Here is a 16,791-nt window from a genome sequence, read left to right as displayed (position 1 = left end):
ACCAATGTCTCTGAAATGTTTTTTTGTATTTTGTGACATTAAAACTTCATATTTCAATAGTGTTTTGTTGGGATTCTATATATCAACTCAAAGTGGTATATACATGTTGGATATGAGTAAAACATGGCTTTAAAAACATTAACATCTGAAATATGTGGTATGCATCCATACTCAGCTTTCTTCTAATATCCCCTAAATAAACAATAAAATCAAGCATCCAAGATAATTCTGAAGAAGCTGTGAAGAGCCAGAGAAAAAGATAATCTGCTGGTATGACAAAAACAGAGGTGCACGTCACAATCTGGCCTTAGAACTTTACATTTTCTTCTCACACATAAAAGTAAAACCCAAAATGTTTCTGCTGTGAAAAAAAGAACACTAAAGGGAAATTAACACTTTTGCAAAAACTAGTTCAGCTTTATATAATTTACATTCATTTAGTAATAAATTGTTATGGTGTAAACATGAAAACAAATTTTTAATGTTTGATTAAAATCCTTCAAAACCTGCTGCATGTCCAGGTGTGTCTTTTGAAGATCAATTTTATTCATTTTGCTATAAGAATACTTAGAAATAAGAACCATGAATATTTCTTTCAGCCAAATGCATATGCTGCAGCTTCATAAAACCTATGTACTTTGATCGATTTGTAACACAGACGTTACTACGCTGTTTCACTTTACATAAATATCTAGTACTTCAAATGAAAATACCTGTTCCAAACCTTAAAGCTGCCTTCAGTACATACAGAATCCAGTTAAAAATTGTGACTTTACCTTGGATTTGGCTTTAAATACACAAAAATACAAACCTAATGTATTTTCAGAATAAGCTTTTATTGAGCAATAATACCTTTTGAAATTCAAATAGCACATCACCAAGTTTTAATGTTTTAATAAGGATAAATGAAGACCCAAAACAAACCTAAAATAATAATTTTCATAAGAACAGGAAACAGGACAAATACAGGTTTAAAACTGTGATTAAAAGAAACCAAATATTTGTGAATTTTAAATTTACACCTAAGTGGGTTCCTCTCGTAAATAAAAAAGTAGTATTTTGATTCTTTTTTAATATTCATCATCTTCCTCCTCTTCATCAAATGAGTCGACGCCAACTTCTTCGTAATCCTTTTCCAAAGCAGCCATGTCTTCTCTGGCCTCAGCGAACTCTCCCTCCTCCATTCCCTCTCCAATATACCAGTGGACAAAGGCTCTCTTGGCATACATGAGATCAAACTTGTGGTCTAGTCGAGCCCAGGCCTCAGCGATTGCTGTGGTGTTGCTCAGCATGCACACAGCTCTCTGCACCTTAGCCAGGTCTCCTCCAGGAACCACAGTTGGTGGCTGGTAGTTGATGCCAACCTTAAAGCCTGTGGGGCACCAGTCCACAAACTGGATGGTGCGTTTAGTCTTGATACTGCTGATGGCTGTATTTACATCTTTGGGCACAACATCACCACGATACAGCAAACAGCATGCCATGTATTTACCATGACGTGGGTCACACTTCACCATCTGATTAGCCGGTTCAAAGCAGGCATTTGTGATTTCAGCAACAGACATCTGCGCATGGTAAGCCTTTTCGGCAGAGATAACTGGAGCATAGGTAGCCAGAGGGAAGTGGATGCGAGGATAAGGCACCAAGTTTGTCTGGAACTCTGTCAGGTCAACATTCAGAGCTCCATCAAAGCGAAGGGATGCTGTGATTGAAGACACAATCTGACTGATGAGACGGTTTAGATTAGTATAAGAAGGACGTTCAATATCAAGGTTCCTGCAGCAGATATCATAGATGGCTTCATTATCCACCATGAAGGCACAGTCAGAGTGCTCCAGGGTGGTATGGGTGGTCAGAATGGAGTTGTAAGGCTCTACTACTGCAGTGGAAACCTGGGGGGCTGGGTAGATGGCAAACTCAAGCTTTGACTTTTTGCCGTAGTCGACAGAAAGTCTTTCCATGAGCAGCGAGGTGAAACCAGAACCTGTTCCGCCACCAAAAGAGTGGAAAACCAAGAATCCTTGGAGACCAGAACACTGATCAGCCTGTAGGTGTGAAAACACATAAACACCAATCAAATCCTTCTCCTACTGCTTGTATACTTTTCTTACTTGAAATTTTGTTGAGTCTGACTGGATAAAAAATCATTGCCATTTTAATTGAATCTTTAATTTTTCTTGAATATAGTTCCATATAAAAAAATGTGTTAGTTACCAGTTTGCGGATCTTGTCCAGGACAGAGTCAATAATCTCTCTGCCAATAGTGTAGTGACCCCGAGCATAGTTGTTAGCAGCATCTTCCTTTCCAGATATCAGCTGTTCAGGGTGGAAGAGTTGACGGTATGATCCAATTTTTATTTCATCTGATAGTTTAGAAGAAGAAAGTTTGAAAAAGAAGAGGAGAACCATTTGTGTCGTTATTAGAAATAATTTTTTAAAATAAATACAGTAAATGAATTAATCCACCATTATATGCATCAAATAAAAAAATACTTATTTAATACCTGGCCGAAATATCGAGCAAACATTGTTTTCAATTTCACTCTTAAACCTACTATAATTTATATGCTATTATTCTAATTCTTTATACTACCAGATGTTTCTCCTTCAATTTCTTACAAATTTTAGTTCATTTATTTCTGAACATAGATGTATTCACTCCTCTACACTAATTTAGCACCTTTAAACTTTTCTGATAAGACTTTTTTTGTTGTTGTTGTTGAATTAAAGCCTAGTAAACAAGGCAAATACCAATCACTAGTGATGGGTTAATGAGGCATCTTGAAGTGTTTCGACACATGGATACTGTCTAACAGAATACTGACACCTGCTGGACCTTTAAAGACACTACAGGCACCTTATTTGACAGACTAAACTGAATTGATTTGATGACCTAGTAGCACAATGATATAATTCAACTTATCATAGGTTATATTGGATTATTTCATATCTATGTTTAAATTTAAATGATCTTTGATATTTTTAGATGCATCCAATAACATTTATCATATTGTGAATATTTAGGGGAAAATGTGAATGAGGATGTTTAAGGACTAGGCTTCTAAATCATAATTTTAAAACAACAAGTACAGTAAAAACAGTAAATAAACTAAGAGTAAATTTGAAATGAACTTTCATTTTAGATAAGTTGAGCGATACCTGAGAGAAAAAGTATGCCACAAGGAGAAAATCTAAAATGAAACGTTTCTATTCCCTTAAGGCTGCTCTTAAATTCTTGATAATTTTAATGATAAACCGCGAAAGATGAGAAATATTTTAGCAGATGAATTATGTTGACAGCTATGTTTTTAAACACAGTTTAGTGTGTCAGTCAGTAAGAAACAACTCCTGTACCGGTGACATCGGTCACAACTTTACACCCTTGTTTTTCCTCTTTCAACGATGTAATCATGGATTCTAATGACAAAAAATTCTATAGCAGCAGGGAAGGATACAGCCTCCTTCACTGCCATGTTTATTTTACTGTGGCCTCTGCAAATCTTGCTTTCATCACAGCTATACAGGTGCTGGTCATAAAATTAGAATATCATGAAAAAGTAGATTGATTTCAGTAATTCCATTTAAAAAGTGAAACGTGTATATTATATTCATACATTACATACAAACTCATATATTTCAGATGTTTATTTTGTTTAATTTTGATGATTACAAATGACAACAAATGAAAATCTCAAATTCATCATATCAGAAAATTAGAATATTGTGAAAAGGTTCAAAATTAATGGCCCCTGGTGCCACACTCTAATCAGCTAATTAACTCAAACCACCTGCAAAAGCCTTTAAATGGTCTTTCAGTCTAGTTCTATAGGCTACACAATCATGGGGAAGACTGCTGACTTGACAGTTGTCCAAAAGACGACCATCGACACCTTGCACAAGGAGGGCAAGACACAAAAGGTCATCGCTAAAGAGGCTGGCTGTTCACAGAGCTCAGTGTCCAAGCACATTAATAGAGAGGCGAAGGGAAGGAAAAGATGTGGTCGAAAAAAGTGTACAAGCAAGAGAGATAACCGCACCCTGGAGAGGATTGTGAAACAAAACCCCTTCAAAAATGTGGGGGAGATTCACAAAGAGTGGACTGCAGCTGGAGTGAGTGCTTCAAGAACCACCACACACAGACGTATGAAAGACATGGGTTTCTGCTGCCGCATTCCTTGTGTCAAGCCACTCTTGAACCACAGACAGCGTCAGAAGCGTCTTGCCTGGGCTAAAGAGAAACAGGACTGGACTGCTGGTGAGTGGTCCAAAGTCATGTTCTCTGATGAAAGTAAATTTTGCATTTCCTTTGGAAATCAAGGTCCCAGAGTCTGGAGGAAAAGAAGAGAGGCACTTCATCCACGTTGCTTGAAGTCCAGTGTAAAGTTTCCACAGTCAGTGATGGTTTGGGGTGCCATGTCATCTGCTGGTGTTGGTCCATTGTGTTTTCTGAGGTCCAGGGTCAACGCAGCCACATACCAGGAAGTTTTAGAGCACTTCATGCTTCCTGCAGCTGACCAACTTTTTGGAGATGCAGATTTCATTTTCCAACAGGACTTGGCACCTGCACACAGTGCCAAAGCTACCAGTACCTGGTTGAAGGACCATGGTATCCCTGTTCTTAATTGGCCAGCAAACTCTCCTGACCTTAACCCCATAGAAAATCTATGGGGTATTGTGAAGAAGAAGATGCAATACACCAGACCCAACAATTCAGAAGAGCTAAAAGCCACTATTAGAGCAACCTGGGCTATCATAACACCTGAGCAGTGCCACAGACTGATCGACTCCATGCCACGCCGCATTGCTGCAGTAATACAGGCCAAAGGAGGCCCAACTAAATACTGAGTGCTGTACATGCTCATACTTTTCATGTTCATACTTTTCAGTTGGCCAACATTTCTATAAATCCTTTGTTTTTATTGGTCTTCAGTAATATTCTAATTTTCTGATATGATGAATTTGAGATTTTCATTTGTTGTCATTTGTAATCATCAAAATTAAACAAAATAAACACCTGAAATATATGAGTTTGTATGTAATGTATGAATATAATATACAAGTTTCACTTTTTAAATGGAATTACTGAAATCAATCTACTTTTTCATGATATTCTAATTTTATGACCAGCACCTGTATGTCCTGCCAAAGCCTTAATACTGCATAGGGATTGGCCAACCCATGTGTGGGAATGTAATGCTTTAAGCTAAGGTGGTGCAAGATGGATTCTGTGTGTTTGTAGTTTTTGAACAAATACTGCAAGAAATCAGTTTGCAGGCAAGGTTAGTCAACCTATGAGGATTTCTGTCCTGAATATTAGTTTCATTTTTATGAATTTAATTAGAAGAACCAAACTTCCTACTGAACTTTGCTTTCTCTACAGCTAAATCAGAATGTCAACATTCAAAAAAGATAAAATAAAAATACTGACCAATAACACTGGGCTCCAAATCGACAAAAATTGCCCTTGGGACGTATTTCTTAGCACCAGTTTCACTAAAGAAAGTGGTGAAGGAGTCCTCATTATCAGCCAGGGGCCTATCACCAACCATCTGGCCGTTTTGCTGGATACCGTGCTCCAGACAGTAGAGCTCCCAGCAGGTGTTCCCCATCTGCACACCAGCCTGGCCCACATGGACAGAGATGCATTCACGCTGCAAGAGAACAAAGAGGGGCTAAATGAAAAATCTAAAAAAAAAAAGGCTTGATATGGTGTTATTACCTGCTAATTCCAACAGGTGGAAGCAAAGTAGGTGTTATAAGAATTATTGTAGCTGTGCTTGGATTTTATGTGACTGCAATGAGCAGCTGTTAACCCATGAGCCTGTTTATTGACTGAAATGGTGGCTGAGCTCACACCACATATTAGCAGTGGCTATTAATGACTTGGAAATGATGGATAAAATGGACACTTGGTAGACATGACTATCATATAAATACATTTATGAATGAACTTTCAATGGGTTTTCGTTTTTTGACAATTTTTACCCCTGGCAGATAATCATTTTGTTCTAGCACTTCTACTTTTCTGTATGTCACTAATTAGATAGGTCATAGATTTTAAAAGTGTTTTAAGCTGGAAAAACTCAAGAAAGAAAAAGACAATTAGAAGAATTTTAATGGTACAATTACTTTAGTCTTTGGTGCTTAGACCTTGGCAGGAAACATTAGCATTGAATTTTGCTTTGATTTGCATGAATAGGAGTAAAGAACAGGGATGTGGAGATAGATGAAGTTGGTCAGTCCATAGACTGCTGGTTGGTGAGGCAGTGTGCTGGAGCTGTATGAAGAGATCCAGTGGATTGCGTGAGCTGATACTAGTGCTTCACGCAGGGCTGGAAGATGGAAGTCCAGCTTGGATAACACAGGTTGCGTGAACCTGTCCATGATGCACGAAGTGACAGTGGAGAGGAAAAAGTCCCCGTTGGGAAGAAACCTCTGGCAGAACCAGGCTTAACATGGCGGTCTTCTGCCGGACCGATTGAGATGAGACAGGGAACGCAGTAAGAGTCCAAGACGAATGACACTCTGATGAAGCTTTAGCTACAATGGTGGAGAAGGGGCTGGAGGTGGGTTGAATCGGGGTCATTTGAATCGAAGTCAGACATAGCCCAACCACTGCCTTTGCGCTTTGAGTAGCAGACTGAGTTGTGGATTTGGAGACCTATTATGATGAACTCTGGATGCTGATTGATTTCCTGCAGGTGTGGTTCAAAGCTGATTAGCCAGAGTCAGAGGCAAATGAGGGTAAGTAATCAGTTCCTTCAGTTGAACTTCCGCATAGGCTTCATTTATCTTAAATTATTATTAATTTCATGTACACTGCCCAAAATATGCATAATTGACAACCTAACACAGATTGGTTTCTTCCTGTTTTTATTTAGGCTGCTATATTCGCATGCTGCACAACTTTCCCTTCTGATCAGATAATAGGTGACAGTTGACAGTTTTATGGTGGTAGTCATCCTGAATGATATGCCGAGTCACACTCAGTAGTTTCTTGGATATCATCAATCAATTTGAAGCACAAATGTATGTAAGTAAGTTGCTTCTCTGTCTTTATAGACATGAGAGGTAAATAAATCATGGTGATGTATTTTTATTTGTGTATTAAAAATGTTGATGCATTTTATTGGCATTTTACCGGTATATGATAGACAAGTACATAGTAGTGCATAAATGTAAACTAGAAGTAAAAATATTTATTCATTTGTTTTATTTGTTAAGAAAACAATTTAAGTATAAGCTTTGGAGCATTTTTAAATCCATCATCTTTAACAGAAAGTGTAACCCTTCAGATTGTGATGCTAAAATATTAGTCTCTAGACAGACTAAAAGACTTATAAGTGAAATATTTTTCTGATTTGCATTCTGAAATCCACATTTTTTCTTCAACTTTATGGTTCTGAAGTCTTTGAATTAGTCTACCACATGAAATCAGGTTTAAAAAATGTAAAGCTAGTGACTAAAAACCTGGTCAAAGGTAAAAATGTTTATATCAGATCTTTAATCTTTGTACCCTCAGATGAGTCACCAGAGCTTTCGGTTCAGCAAAGCTATTTTCGTTAACTCCTGCTAACCTGACACTTAGCTGCAGGAGCAGACTGTTGCTGTAAACACAGACTGTGGACCTTCCAAACACTGTCCATCACTAGGTAGAATTTCAAATCCTGGTCACACAAAGGCTTCTCAAAAGTATAACGACATCTGGGTTATGGGGGGTTAAAAATAGGTTTAAAAAAAACACCTCACCCCATTTATATCCAAAGGTATTACAGAAATAAGATTAAAGAAACAAGCCTGTCTACAACTGTCAACGTTTTCATAAGTAACTCCATTGGGGTGTGTCTCTAGAAGACATTAGCAGAGGCATGTCTAAGGAGTGGCAAAGCTTACTTGAGAATCCTGTTCTGCTGCTGACTTAAAGGGTTTCAAAAGTGCTTGAGAAAAATATATACATAACATTACTAATCATATTCAGGATTAATATTAACAGTACATAAAGTTTAATTTGGGATGACTTTTGAAGCTCAAATAGTTGTGCGGCGCCAGAGAAAAACAAAAATACCTTATATGGTAAGCTGTTCTAGCAGGAATTATAACAGCTATATCATTTTATTTAGTGTACATAATCTGCTTTTAGCTATTGACACAAGTTAGCTGAATATTCTAAATCAAAATAAATAAAAACATAGAAAAAAAAACATGTAGAGTCAAAGCCCAGTTTAATTGCACTCAACCCTCCACCTACCCCTTCGTGCTTCGACTTAAAATTTGAGCAGTGCTCCTAACCTTCATCCTAAATGTGCCTCAATTTTAGAAACTTCTGCTTCTCTCAACTCTTTGATTTATACATTATTTATTACAGCTGCTATTATTATTGTGCTCCCACTTTGTTTCTTTTTCCACGGAAAATATCCCTGGTCCACAGCTTCTGCTTTTGTTAAAAGAAAATCTCTTTCCTCTTAACTAAACTTCCAACTGGTTCAAACTGAGATGATATGCAGCTTCGAGCATTATGAGTGATTTCAAGTAAGCGGGTTCCATTCATTATATTTGGAGTCATTTGGTGGTGAATAGGAACTGTGTGTCTTGTGAAAAAAATTAAGGTTGATGTTTGTCGTTTGGTGCTATACAAATAGAGTGAAATGAAATACAACTTCAGTGAGGGAAATCAAATATTTACACAAGCAGAGGGGGGAAGAGTAGCCAAAGATTATACTCAAGTAGGAACAGCATAATTTTAACGTATTATTATAAAGTCTCTCAAAATATGCTCTAGAAAGAGTAGAAATTTATTTGATAAAAAAAATATATTAAGGGCAGAATAACTGATCTCAGCATCTGATATAGTCTGTTAGACTGATGTATGAGACTGTCAAACATAAAGTTTTGAGAAAATACATATATTAACAAATAAAAAGAAAGTAAACACAAATAACAACTCTATAAAAAGGATATTGTCAGTTTAAAGTTATTTTTATATTTTTACAACATAAAGCTTTTGAAACCAATATCTACAGAGGCTAATGTACAGTATACGTGTTTTTGAGACAACTTGTTCTATTTACCGTTTATTCATTTCCCCACAAATAGTAAGCATGATCAGAAAACAGAAAGTATGAAGAAAAGAATGAAGCTCGGCACAAATAACACGTCTCACTTTCATTTTGACTTCGAAAAGCTGCATCTGTCGTATTTCTCGATAAGACTACCCAGTTCTTTATCCAGAAAGTATAGGTGGATAGAGCAGATGGAAAAAGTTCTCAAAAAATATAGACTTGGCTCAAACAGTTTTTAACTTTAATAAACAATATTCAGCCTTTTCATCTCTTTGTTTTAAGGCTTTAAAATCTAAATCAACAATTTCATAATCATTATCACTCTTAAGGGTTTTTTTTTTTTTAAATTTGACTAATACAAATTTAATCTAAGGTAAGTAGTAAGCTCAATGGTTCTTAAACTGCAATAGAAGTACTACCAAAAGTATTTCGTTTCCTTAGGTTTTGTGAATATTTTTCTATTAAATATGAACAAGATAAACACAACAGTGTAGCTGAGATAAATATTACTATTTTGGTAGTGGTCAAATTATCTAAGGAAAGTGAATTCAGATCTGAGGATCATATAAACTTAACCATCTTCTGATTGTAAGATGATGCAGTAGAATTTACCAACTGGTGGGCAGTGAGGGAGATTACAGGTGCTGGTCATAAAATTAGAATATCATGAAAAAGTAGATTGATTTCAGTAATTCCATTTAAAAAGTGAAACTTGTATATTATATTCATACATTACATACAAACTCATATATTTCAGATGTTTATTTTGTTTAATTTTGATGATTACAAATGAAAACAAATGAAAATCTCAAATTCATCATATCAGAAAATTAGAATATTGTGAAAAGGTTCAAAATTGATGGCCCCTGGTGCCACACTCTAATCAGCTAATTAACTCAAACCACCTGCAAAAGCCTTTAAATGGTCTTTCAGTCTAGTTCTATAGGCTACACAATCATGGGGAAGACTGCTGACTTGACAGTTGTCCAAAAGACGACCATCGACACCTTGCACAAGGAGGGCAAGACACAAAAGGTCATCGCTAAAGAGGCTGGCTGTTCACAGAGCTCAGTGTCCAAGCACATTAATAGAGAGGCGAAGGGAAGGAAAAGATGTGGTCGAAAAAAGTGTACAAGCAAGAGAGATAACCGCACCCTGGAGAGGATTGTGAAACAAAACCCATTCAAAAATGTGGGGGAGATTCACAAAGAGTGGACTGCAGCTGGAGTGAGTGCTTCAAGAACCACCACACACAGACGTATGAAAGACATGGGTTTCTGCTGTCGCATTCCTTGTGTCAAGCCACTCTTGAACCACAGACAGCGTCAGAAGCGTCTTGCCTGGGCTAAAGAGAAACAGGACTGGACTGCTGGTGAGTGGTCCAAAGTCATGTTCTCTGATGAAAGTAAATTTTGCATTTCCTTTGGAAATCAAGGTCCCAGAGTCTGGAGGAAAAGAAGAGAGGCACTTCATCCACGTTGCTTGAAGTCCAGTGTAAAGTTTCCACAGTCAGTGATGGTTTGGGGTGCCATGTCATCTGCTGGTGTTGGTCCATTGTGTTTTCTGAGGTCCAGGGTCAACGCAGCCACATACCAGGAAGTTTTATTTTTTTTATTTTTTTTATTTTTATTTTTTTTTTTTTTTTTTACAGTGTCCTGTCTGGCAAGGTGGCAATAAGAATAATTGTCTTGATGCCAAAAGGAGCCCAACAGATTTTACTTTCACAAGTGTAGCGGTATCGCAATTGCCATACCGCTCCACTTGTTTCATGTATATAAATTGCTTTATTATAATTATGCAGGGAGTTTTACAGTTCATATGGACACTGCAATGTAAGTAGAGCAGAAAAACAGAAGAAGAAGAAGGAAAAAGAAAAAAACAGGACAAAAGATGAAAGAAAGAGGAGATAGGAAGGAGACAATGACAAAACATTTTCAGTCTGCTTCAACACCTGTAATGAGATGGAGAAAAAAGAAAAAAAAAAAAAAAAAAGAAAAAAGAACAGCACAACCAAAAAACATGGTACGAGATATACAATAAAGCAAACACCTTGAAACTATCACTAAAGTAATATTATTAAGTCTGACATGTACTCTGTGTTACCTGAAGATATGAATGTGGGGTTTCTGTTTGGAAGTGAATCTCTAAGTACCTGAAGTCTAGCACCTGTAGTTGTTTGTGAGGGTGAACTTGTGCATGTAAAGTTTTAACCATAGAAAAAAATGCTCAATAGTGGTTGTGGAGAGCCGGAGAGGCACACCCCCCAGAGCACTGAGTCCAGCGCCGGGAGACCCAAAGCCCCAGGCGCCCAAGGGGACCCCAGAACGAAGGCACCAAGGGGGGGCCCCCACCCCCCGGAAATCAGACCCCCCCAAGGCAGGAGGAGAGACGCCACGAGGAAGCCCCCCACCCCACGCCATGCCGGCGCCCCGGGGAGCCCGGGGGGGGGGACGAGTCGGCGGGCCCCCCCGGCAGCCGGCCCCCAAAAGTGGGGGGGGGGCCCAACACCCCCCCCCCAGGGCGCCGCCCGAAACGCCCCCCCCCCACAGACACCAAAACACGGCCCCCCCGCACCAACCCCGGGCGACCCGGGCCCAAACCCCCCCAGGGGCCCCCCCCCCCAGGAAAAACAAGACGGCCCCCCCCCCGGGCCGGGGCCCCCCCGGGACCCGCCGCAAAAGGGCCCCGGCGCCGCGGGCCCCCCCCCCAAAAGCCCCCCCCCGGCCAAAACGCGCCCCCCCCCACCAGCCCGATCCCAAAACACGGAACGAAACACCGCCCAAAATCAGCCCAGAGCGAAAAGCCCCCCAGCGAAAAACCGCAAGAGGACAGAGCAGCCGGGAACCCACCCCCCAGCAGCCCGGGGGGCGCAAAAGCCGGGCGGAGCGAAGCCCCGCCCCCCACCGGACGATGCCAAAGCCGCAGCCGCCCCCCCCCCGCAGCCCGCACCGGGCCCCCGACACGCGGAGAGCAGTTTCCCGCCGCCCCGGCCCCCCCCCACGCCCGGTTAGCCCCCCGGCCCCACCCGCCCCGCAGCCCCCCCCAACCCCCGCATCGCGGGAAAGAGCACCCCCGCCATCCCCCAGGGGGGGAAAACCCCCGAATACCCAGCCGCGCGCCGGGCCCCCCAGCCCCGGCCCCCCCAACACTCCCCGCCGGAGCTGCCTGGCCCCCCCACACCCCAGCGGCGCCCCGCCAGCGGGGACCCCCCCAGCAGGCCCCCCTCCCCCCCAAAAAAAAACAGACATGCCAAACCCCCCCAAAAAAAAAAAAAAGAGAAAAAAAAAAAAAAAAAAAAAAAAAAAAGGGGCCCCCCAATGGACAGCGGACCCCAACCCCCCGACCGCCCGAAAAACCCGCCCCCCCCACCGAGGAAAAAAAAAAAAAATAAATAAAAAAAAAAAAAAAAAATAAATGGAAAAAATAAATTTTTTAAAAAAATTAAAATTAAAATAAAAGGCGAGGAGAAGTGCGGCCCCCGGGCCCCCCCCCCCCCCCGCCCCCCCCCCAGCCGCGCGTCCCCCCCCTCCCAACCGATCACCGAACCGGCATGGGGAAAACCCCCCCCCGCCCGGCACGTGCGAAGGCACCCCCCGACCCCGAAAACCCCCAACCAAAAACCCCGCCCCACCCCAAGCGGATCCAGTCCCGGGCCCCGGGACCGAGGCCCCCAAGGGAAAACCCCAGACAGGGCCCAGCAAAGCCCCCGGGGGCGGGGAGTGGAGAGGCCCCCGGGAATGACCACAGTCCCCCGGGATCCCCCCCCAGCTCCACCAGTGACCGGTGGGGCCCCGACCCGGGGGGGGGGAGGGGGCCGGGGGGGGGGGTGATTTGGGGTGGTGTTTTGGGAGAGGGTGCGGTTGAGACACCAACCTGGGAAGAAAAAAAAAAAAAAAAAAAAAAAAAAAAAAAACACACCATTCAATCAGCCTTTTCCCCCCTATGCCCCCCGTACCCCCAAAGGGAAAAAAAAAAAAAAAAAAAAAAAAAAAAAAAAATTTTAATAAAATAATAATAATAAAAAATAAAAAAAAACAACGCAGACACACATTGACACATAACACTCCATCCAAAAAATACCAGGCCAAAAACCGGGGGACACCGGTGGTCGGTCCCGGGGAAACGGGTGACCCCATAAATGAAAAAAAATGGATGTGAGGGGAGGGGGGGCGGCGACACCGCCACACCCCAAAAACTTTTCCTGCTTCAAAACCCGGCCCCCACCCCCCCACGGACGGACCCCCCCCGCAAGGCCCCCCCCCCCGGACCGGGCCCCCCCCATTCCCGCGCCGGCCACCCAACCCGGCCGCCCCCCCCCCGAAAAAAACAAAAAAAAAAAAAAAAAAAAAAAAAAAACCTTAAACCAGGCACTTATGCCCCCCCATCCCAAACCTCTTTGGGGAGAGAAGGTGCGCCCCGCCGCCAGCGGCCACCCAGGCCCCGCAGCCGCCCCAGCCCAAAAACACGGACCCCGGGGGCCCGCTCTTCCCCCCCCGGCCCCAGACTCCCGGCGGCAGCCGGAGAAAGGGGGTGGAAAAACCCCCATCCTCACTGGCGCCCGCTCGAAGTTTGGGGTTGCGTGTTTCCCCGATGCAAATTTAAAATGGAGTACCCAAAGGGGGTGTCCGGCACACCCAAACCCCCCCTCCAGGGATAGACGGTGCCAGCACACCCCCCCCCTTCGACAACCCTCAACCCTCAAAGTCTAGATGCGAGAGGGGGTGGGGGAGGGGCCCACCGGGGAGGCCCCAAAAAAAAAACCCCCCCCCGGGGGCCCCGACCCCCCCCCCCGAAAATGCCCTACATAGTGTGGTTTTGAAAATGTGTTGGAAGTGTCTAAAAGCAAAATAAAAAGGGGGGGGGGTCATCAGAAGGGGGTGGCCCTCCCCCGTAAGACCCCCTCCCAAAAACCCAATGTGTGGCCCAGTGATGGAGCAGGGGAGAGGGGGGATTCGGGGATGGGGAGCAAAAGGGTGGGGGGCCCCTGCACTCCCCGGGAGCCCCCCCCCCTTACCCAATGGCACCCCCGTTTCCCAGAGCCCCCCCAGGAAGGGGGCCCCACCCGTTTTCACCACCAAAGCCCGGGGGACGGGACCGGGAGCAGGGAACGCCAGCCGGGGCCGGGGGCCGACTCCACCACCCCCCCCCCCCCCCGTCCTGTCCATCCAAAAAAAAAATAATAAACCAGGAAGTTTTAACCAGCTTCCTGCGGACCAACTTTTTGGAGATGCAGATTTCCTTTTCCCCAACAGGGGGCACCGCACACAGTCCCCAAACCCCCAGACCCGGTTTAAGGACCATGGTATCCCCGCTTTTAATTTCCGCAAAACCCGCCCCAACCCAAGAAAACAGGGTTTTTGGGAAAAAGGATGCTACCCCCGCCCGAAATTTTGGACTGCCAAAAGAAACCCCGGGTACAAAAACCCCCGAGCATGCCCCAGAAGACGACCATTCCAGCCGCAAAAGCCGCGTAATACGGCCAAAGGAGGCCCACAAAAAATTTAGAGTTACTTGCTCATATTTCAGTTCATACTTTCAGTGGCCAACCCCTTTCTATAAAAACCCTTTTTTTTTTGGTCTTCAGTAAATTTCTAATTTTTTGAAGTGAATTTTAGATTTTCTTTGTTGCATTTTTAAAAATTAAAAAAAAAATAAAAATCGAAAAAATGAGTTTGTATGAAGATGAAAAAACAAGCCTTTTAAAAAGGAATTTTCGAAACAACCTTTTAAAAAACAAAAGACCAGCACCTGATAGGGGCCCCTGTTCCCAAAAGGGAGCAAACAAAAAAGTCAGACACAACATTTTAAAGTTTTTTTTTATAACTGCATTCAAAATGTTTTCATGGTGAAAATTGGGGAAAATAATATCATACACTGCTGCCTGCTACAAAATATAAGGTATTACATTTAATGCATCTAATTTATTTGCTCAGAGATGGCATCCTGCTCCAGTTTGTTCAGTAAACACTGTTGTCATTTGTCTTTTACAGCAATCCTGAGGCTAACAAGCTGTGTATACAATACATGAGGCAAAAGAAAAAAAAAGGTCAAAAGGGAAGTGGGAAAATGCCAGACAAAAAAATGAGACTTTTTAAAAAGAATACTAACTTTAAAAGGGGAAAGGAAGAAAATTTTGTCTCCCTGTTGCAAAGTTGTATTTTTTAAGTTGAGTTTTTTGGGGTAATATGGGTTTTAAGACGTGATCAGTTCAGAAGTATTTCCTGCTCTGCAGGGTTGTTTGCTTTAACACAACTGGTTTTCCGATGAGGCGCATCTTCTTCACTTCATCTGGAATGTTCATAGTAAATACAGTGTTCTTACAGTGATTCCCTTATTTAAAAGGGCTATTTAATTCAAGCATTTTTTGCTGTTGTTCAAATAAAAATTGTAATAAACATGATTTCAGCAGTTCAGACAGATTTAACTATGTATTATATAAGAATGGCTTTTCTGCTGTTTTTCCACCACCATGACTGAAAATATACACTAGACATCAATATGTCCTGCAGGCAGTTCAGCTTTTACTGACAGACACTGAGCTGCATGTTGCTGCATCTCTACACTTCACTTAATACTTCTAAAATACATAAAATAAAACATAAGCTTAAAAAAAAACTCTCAAGACACACCCTACAAACAAAACTATGAAGTCTGTGTTTCTCAGCAGACAGATGGCATTATGCTCACCATTGTAGGATCTTAGTAGAATAACCGCTTTAGAAGTGGATATTGAGCTGGGTTTTCAGTCGCTTCTCACAACAGCGGCCCTTAACGTGGTCCGGGTGAGTAGGTTCTGCCAGGTGGGTGAAGAGAGGCGAGGATCTGCCAAGATGCAGGCCACGCCCACCTGTCAGTTTGACACAAAGCACGTTATGATCCGGCAGCGTTTGTTTTCTAAATATAAGAAAACCCTACAGAATACATTATGGGCCGGATTTATCAAGATCCAATTTTGCGTGCAGTAATTTGCGCTCGCAAACTGGAATTTTGCGCGAGGGGCTGAACCATGGTTTGCGGGTGATTTAACAAGAGTGATTGCGTAACTGGTGGAAGGTGCAAAACTGTTGGAGACGCCCTATTTAAATGATGGTTTTGCGCGTTTTGTGGTTTGCGGCAAAGTAGTTTGTAGTCTGTACAAACTAGTGCATTAAGAAATTTAAATATTACAGTGACCCCCAACAAAAAAAAAATAAGTAAATATATATATATATATATATATATATATATATATATATATATATATATATATATATATATATATATATATATATATATATATATATATATATATATATATATATATATATATATATATATATATATATTTATAAATTGGCAACCTTTATTCCCTAAGGTGGTATGTGCTGCAGTAAAAAAAAAAAAAAAAAAAACAGGTGTTTTGTATTGGCCTGTGACTGTGGGTGAGATCCCCGCAGCATTTGGCACGTTGCTCCACAGGCGCAGGGGGAGAACCCCGACCCCGTCGGACAGCACTTCTGAAAAAACGAGATTGGGAGATCCCAGCTCTCGCTCCAACCGTACGCTGGAATGACCCAGATGCAAAAAAGTGCAATGTTGCAAGGAGTTTTGTGATATCTGGTATTGCGTGGGTCCTCCTTGCGGCTGGCTCCAAATCCATTCGGAGTTCCCCCAACAGCTCCAAAATGGCAATGCTGGATAAACGATATGTTTTGATGATCGTTTCCTCGTTCATTGCAAAAATATTCACACG

The 16,791-nt window shown here is 42.1% G+C and overlaps 1 protein-coding gene across 1 annotated transcript; it reads right to left on the bottom strand.

Annotated features, from left to right (window-relative positions):
- Positions 1-815: 815 nt before the first annotated feature.
- Positions 816-15,946, bottom strand: LOC119794882 (tubulin alpha chain-like). The gene is made up of 4 exons (XM_038302625.1): positions 15,747-15,946; positions 5,429-5,651; positions 2,215-2,363; positions 816-2,045 (listed from the first exon to the last, which is right to left on the bottom strand). The coding sequence occupies exons 1-4, from the start codon at positions 15,747-15,749 to the stop codon at positions 1,071-1,073; spliced, it is 1,350 nt and encodes a 449-aa protein (XP_038158553.1). The 5' UTR covers positions 15,750-15,946; the 3' UTR covers positions 816-1,070.
- Between the last annotated feature and the right edge of the window lie 845 nt (positions 15,947-16,791).

This window comes from Cyprinodon tularosa, unplaced genomic scaffold (assembly GCF_016077235.1).
Source record: "Cyprinodon tularosa strain WSP-4 unplaced genomic scaffold, ASM1607723v1 ctg496, whole genome shotgun sequence".
Taxonomy (NCBI): Eukaryota; Metazoa; Chordata; class Actinopteri; order Cyprinodontiformes; family Cyprinodontidae; genus Cyprinodon; species Cyprinodon tularosa.
Note: the sequence above shows the minus strand (reverse complement) of the source record. Positions and strands in the feature narration are given on the sequence as shown.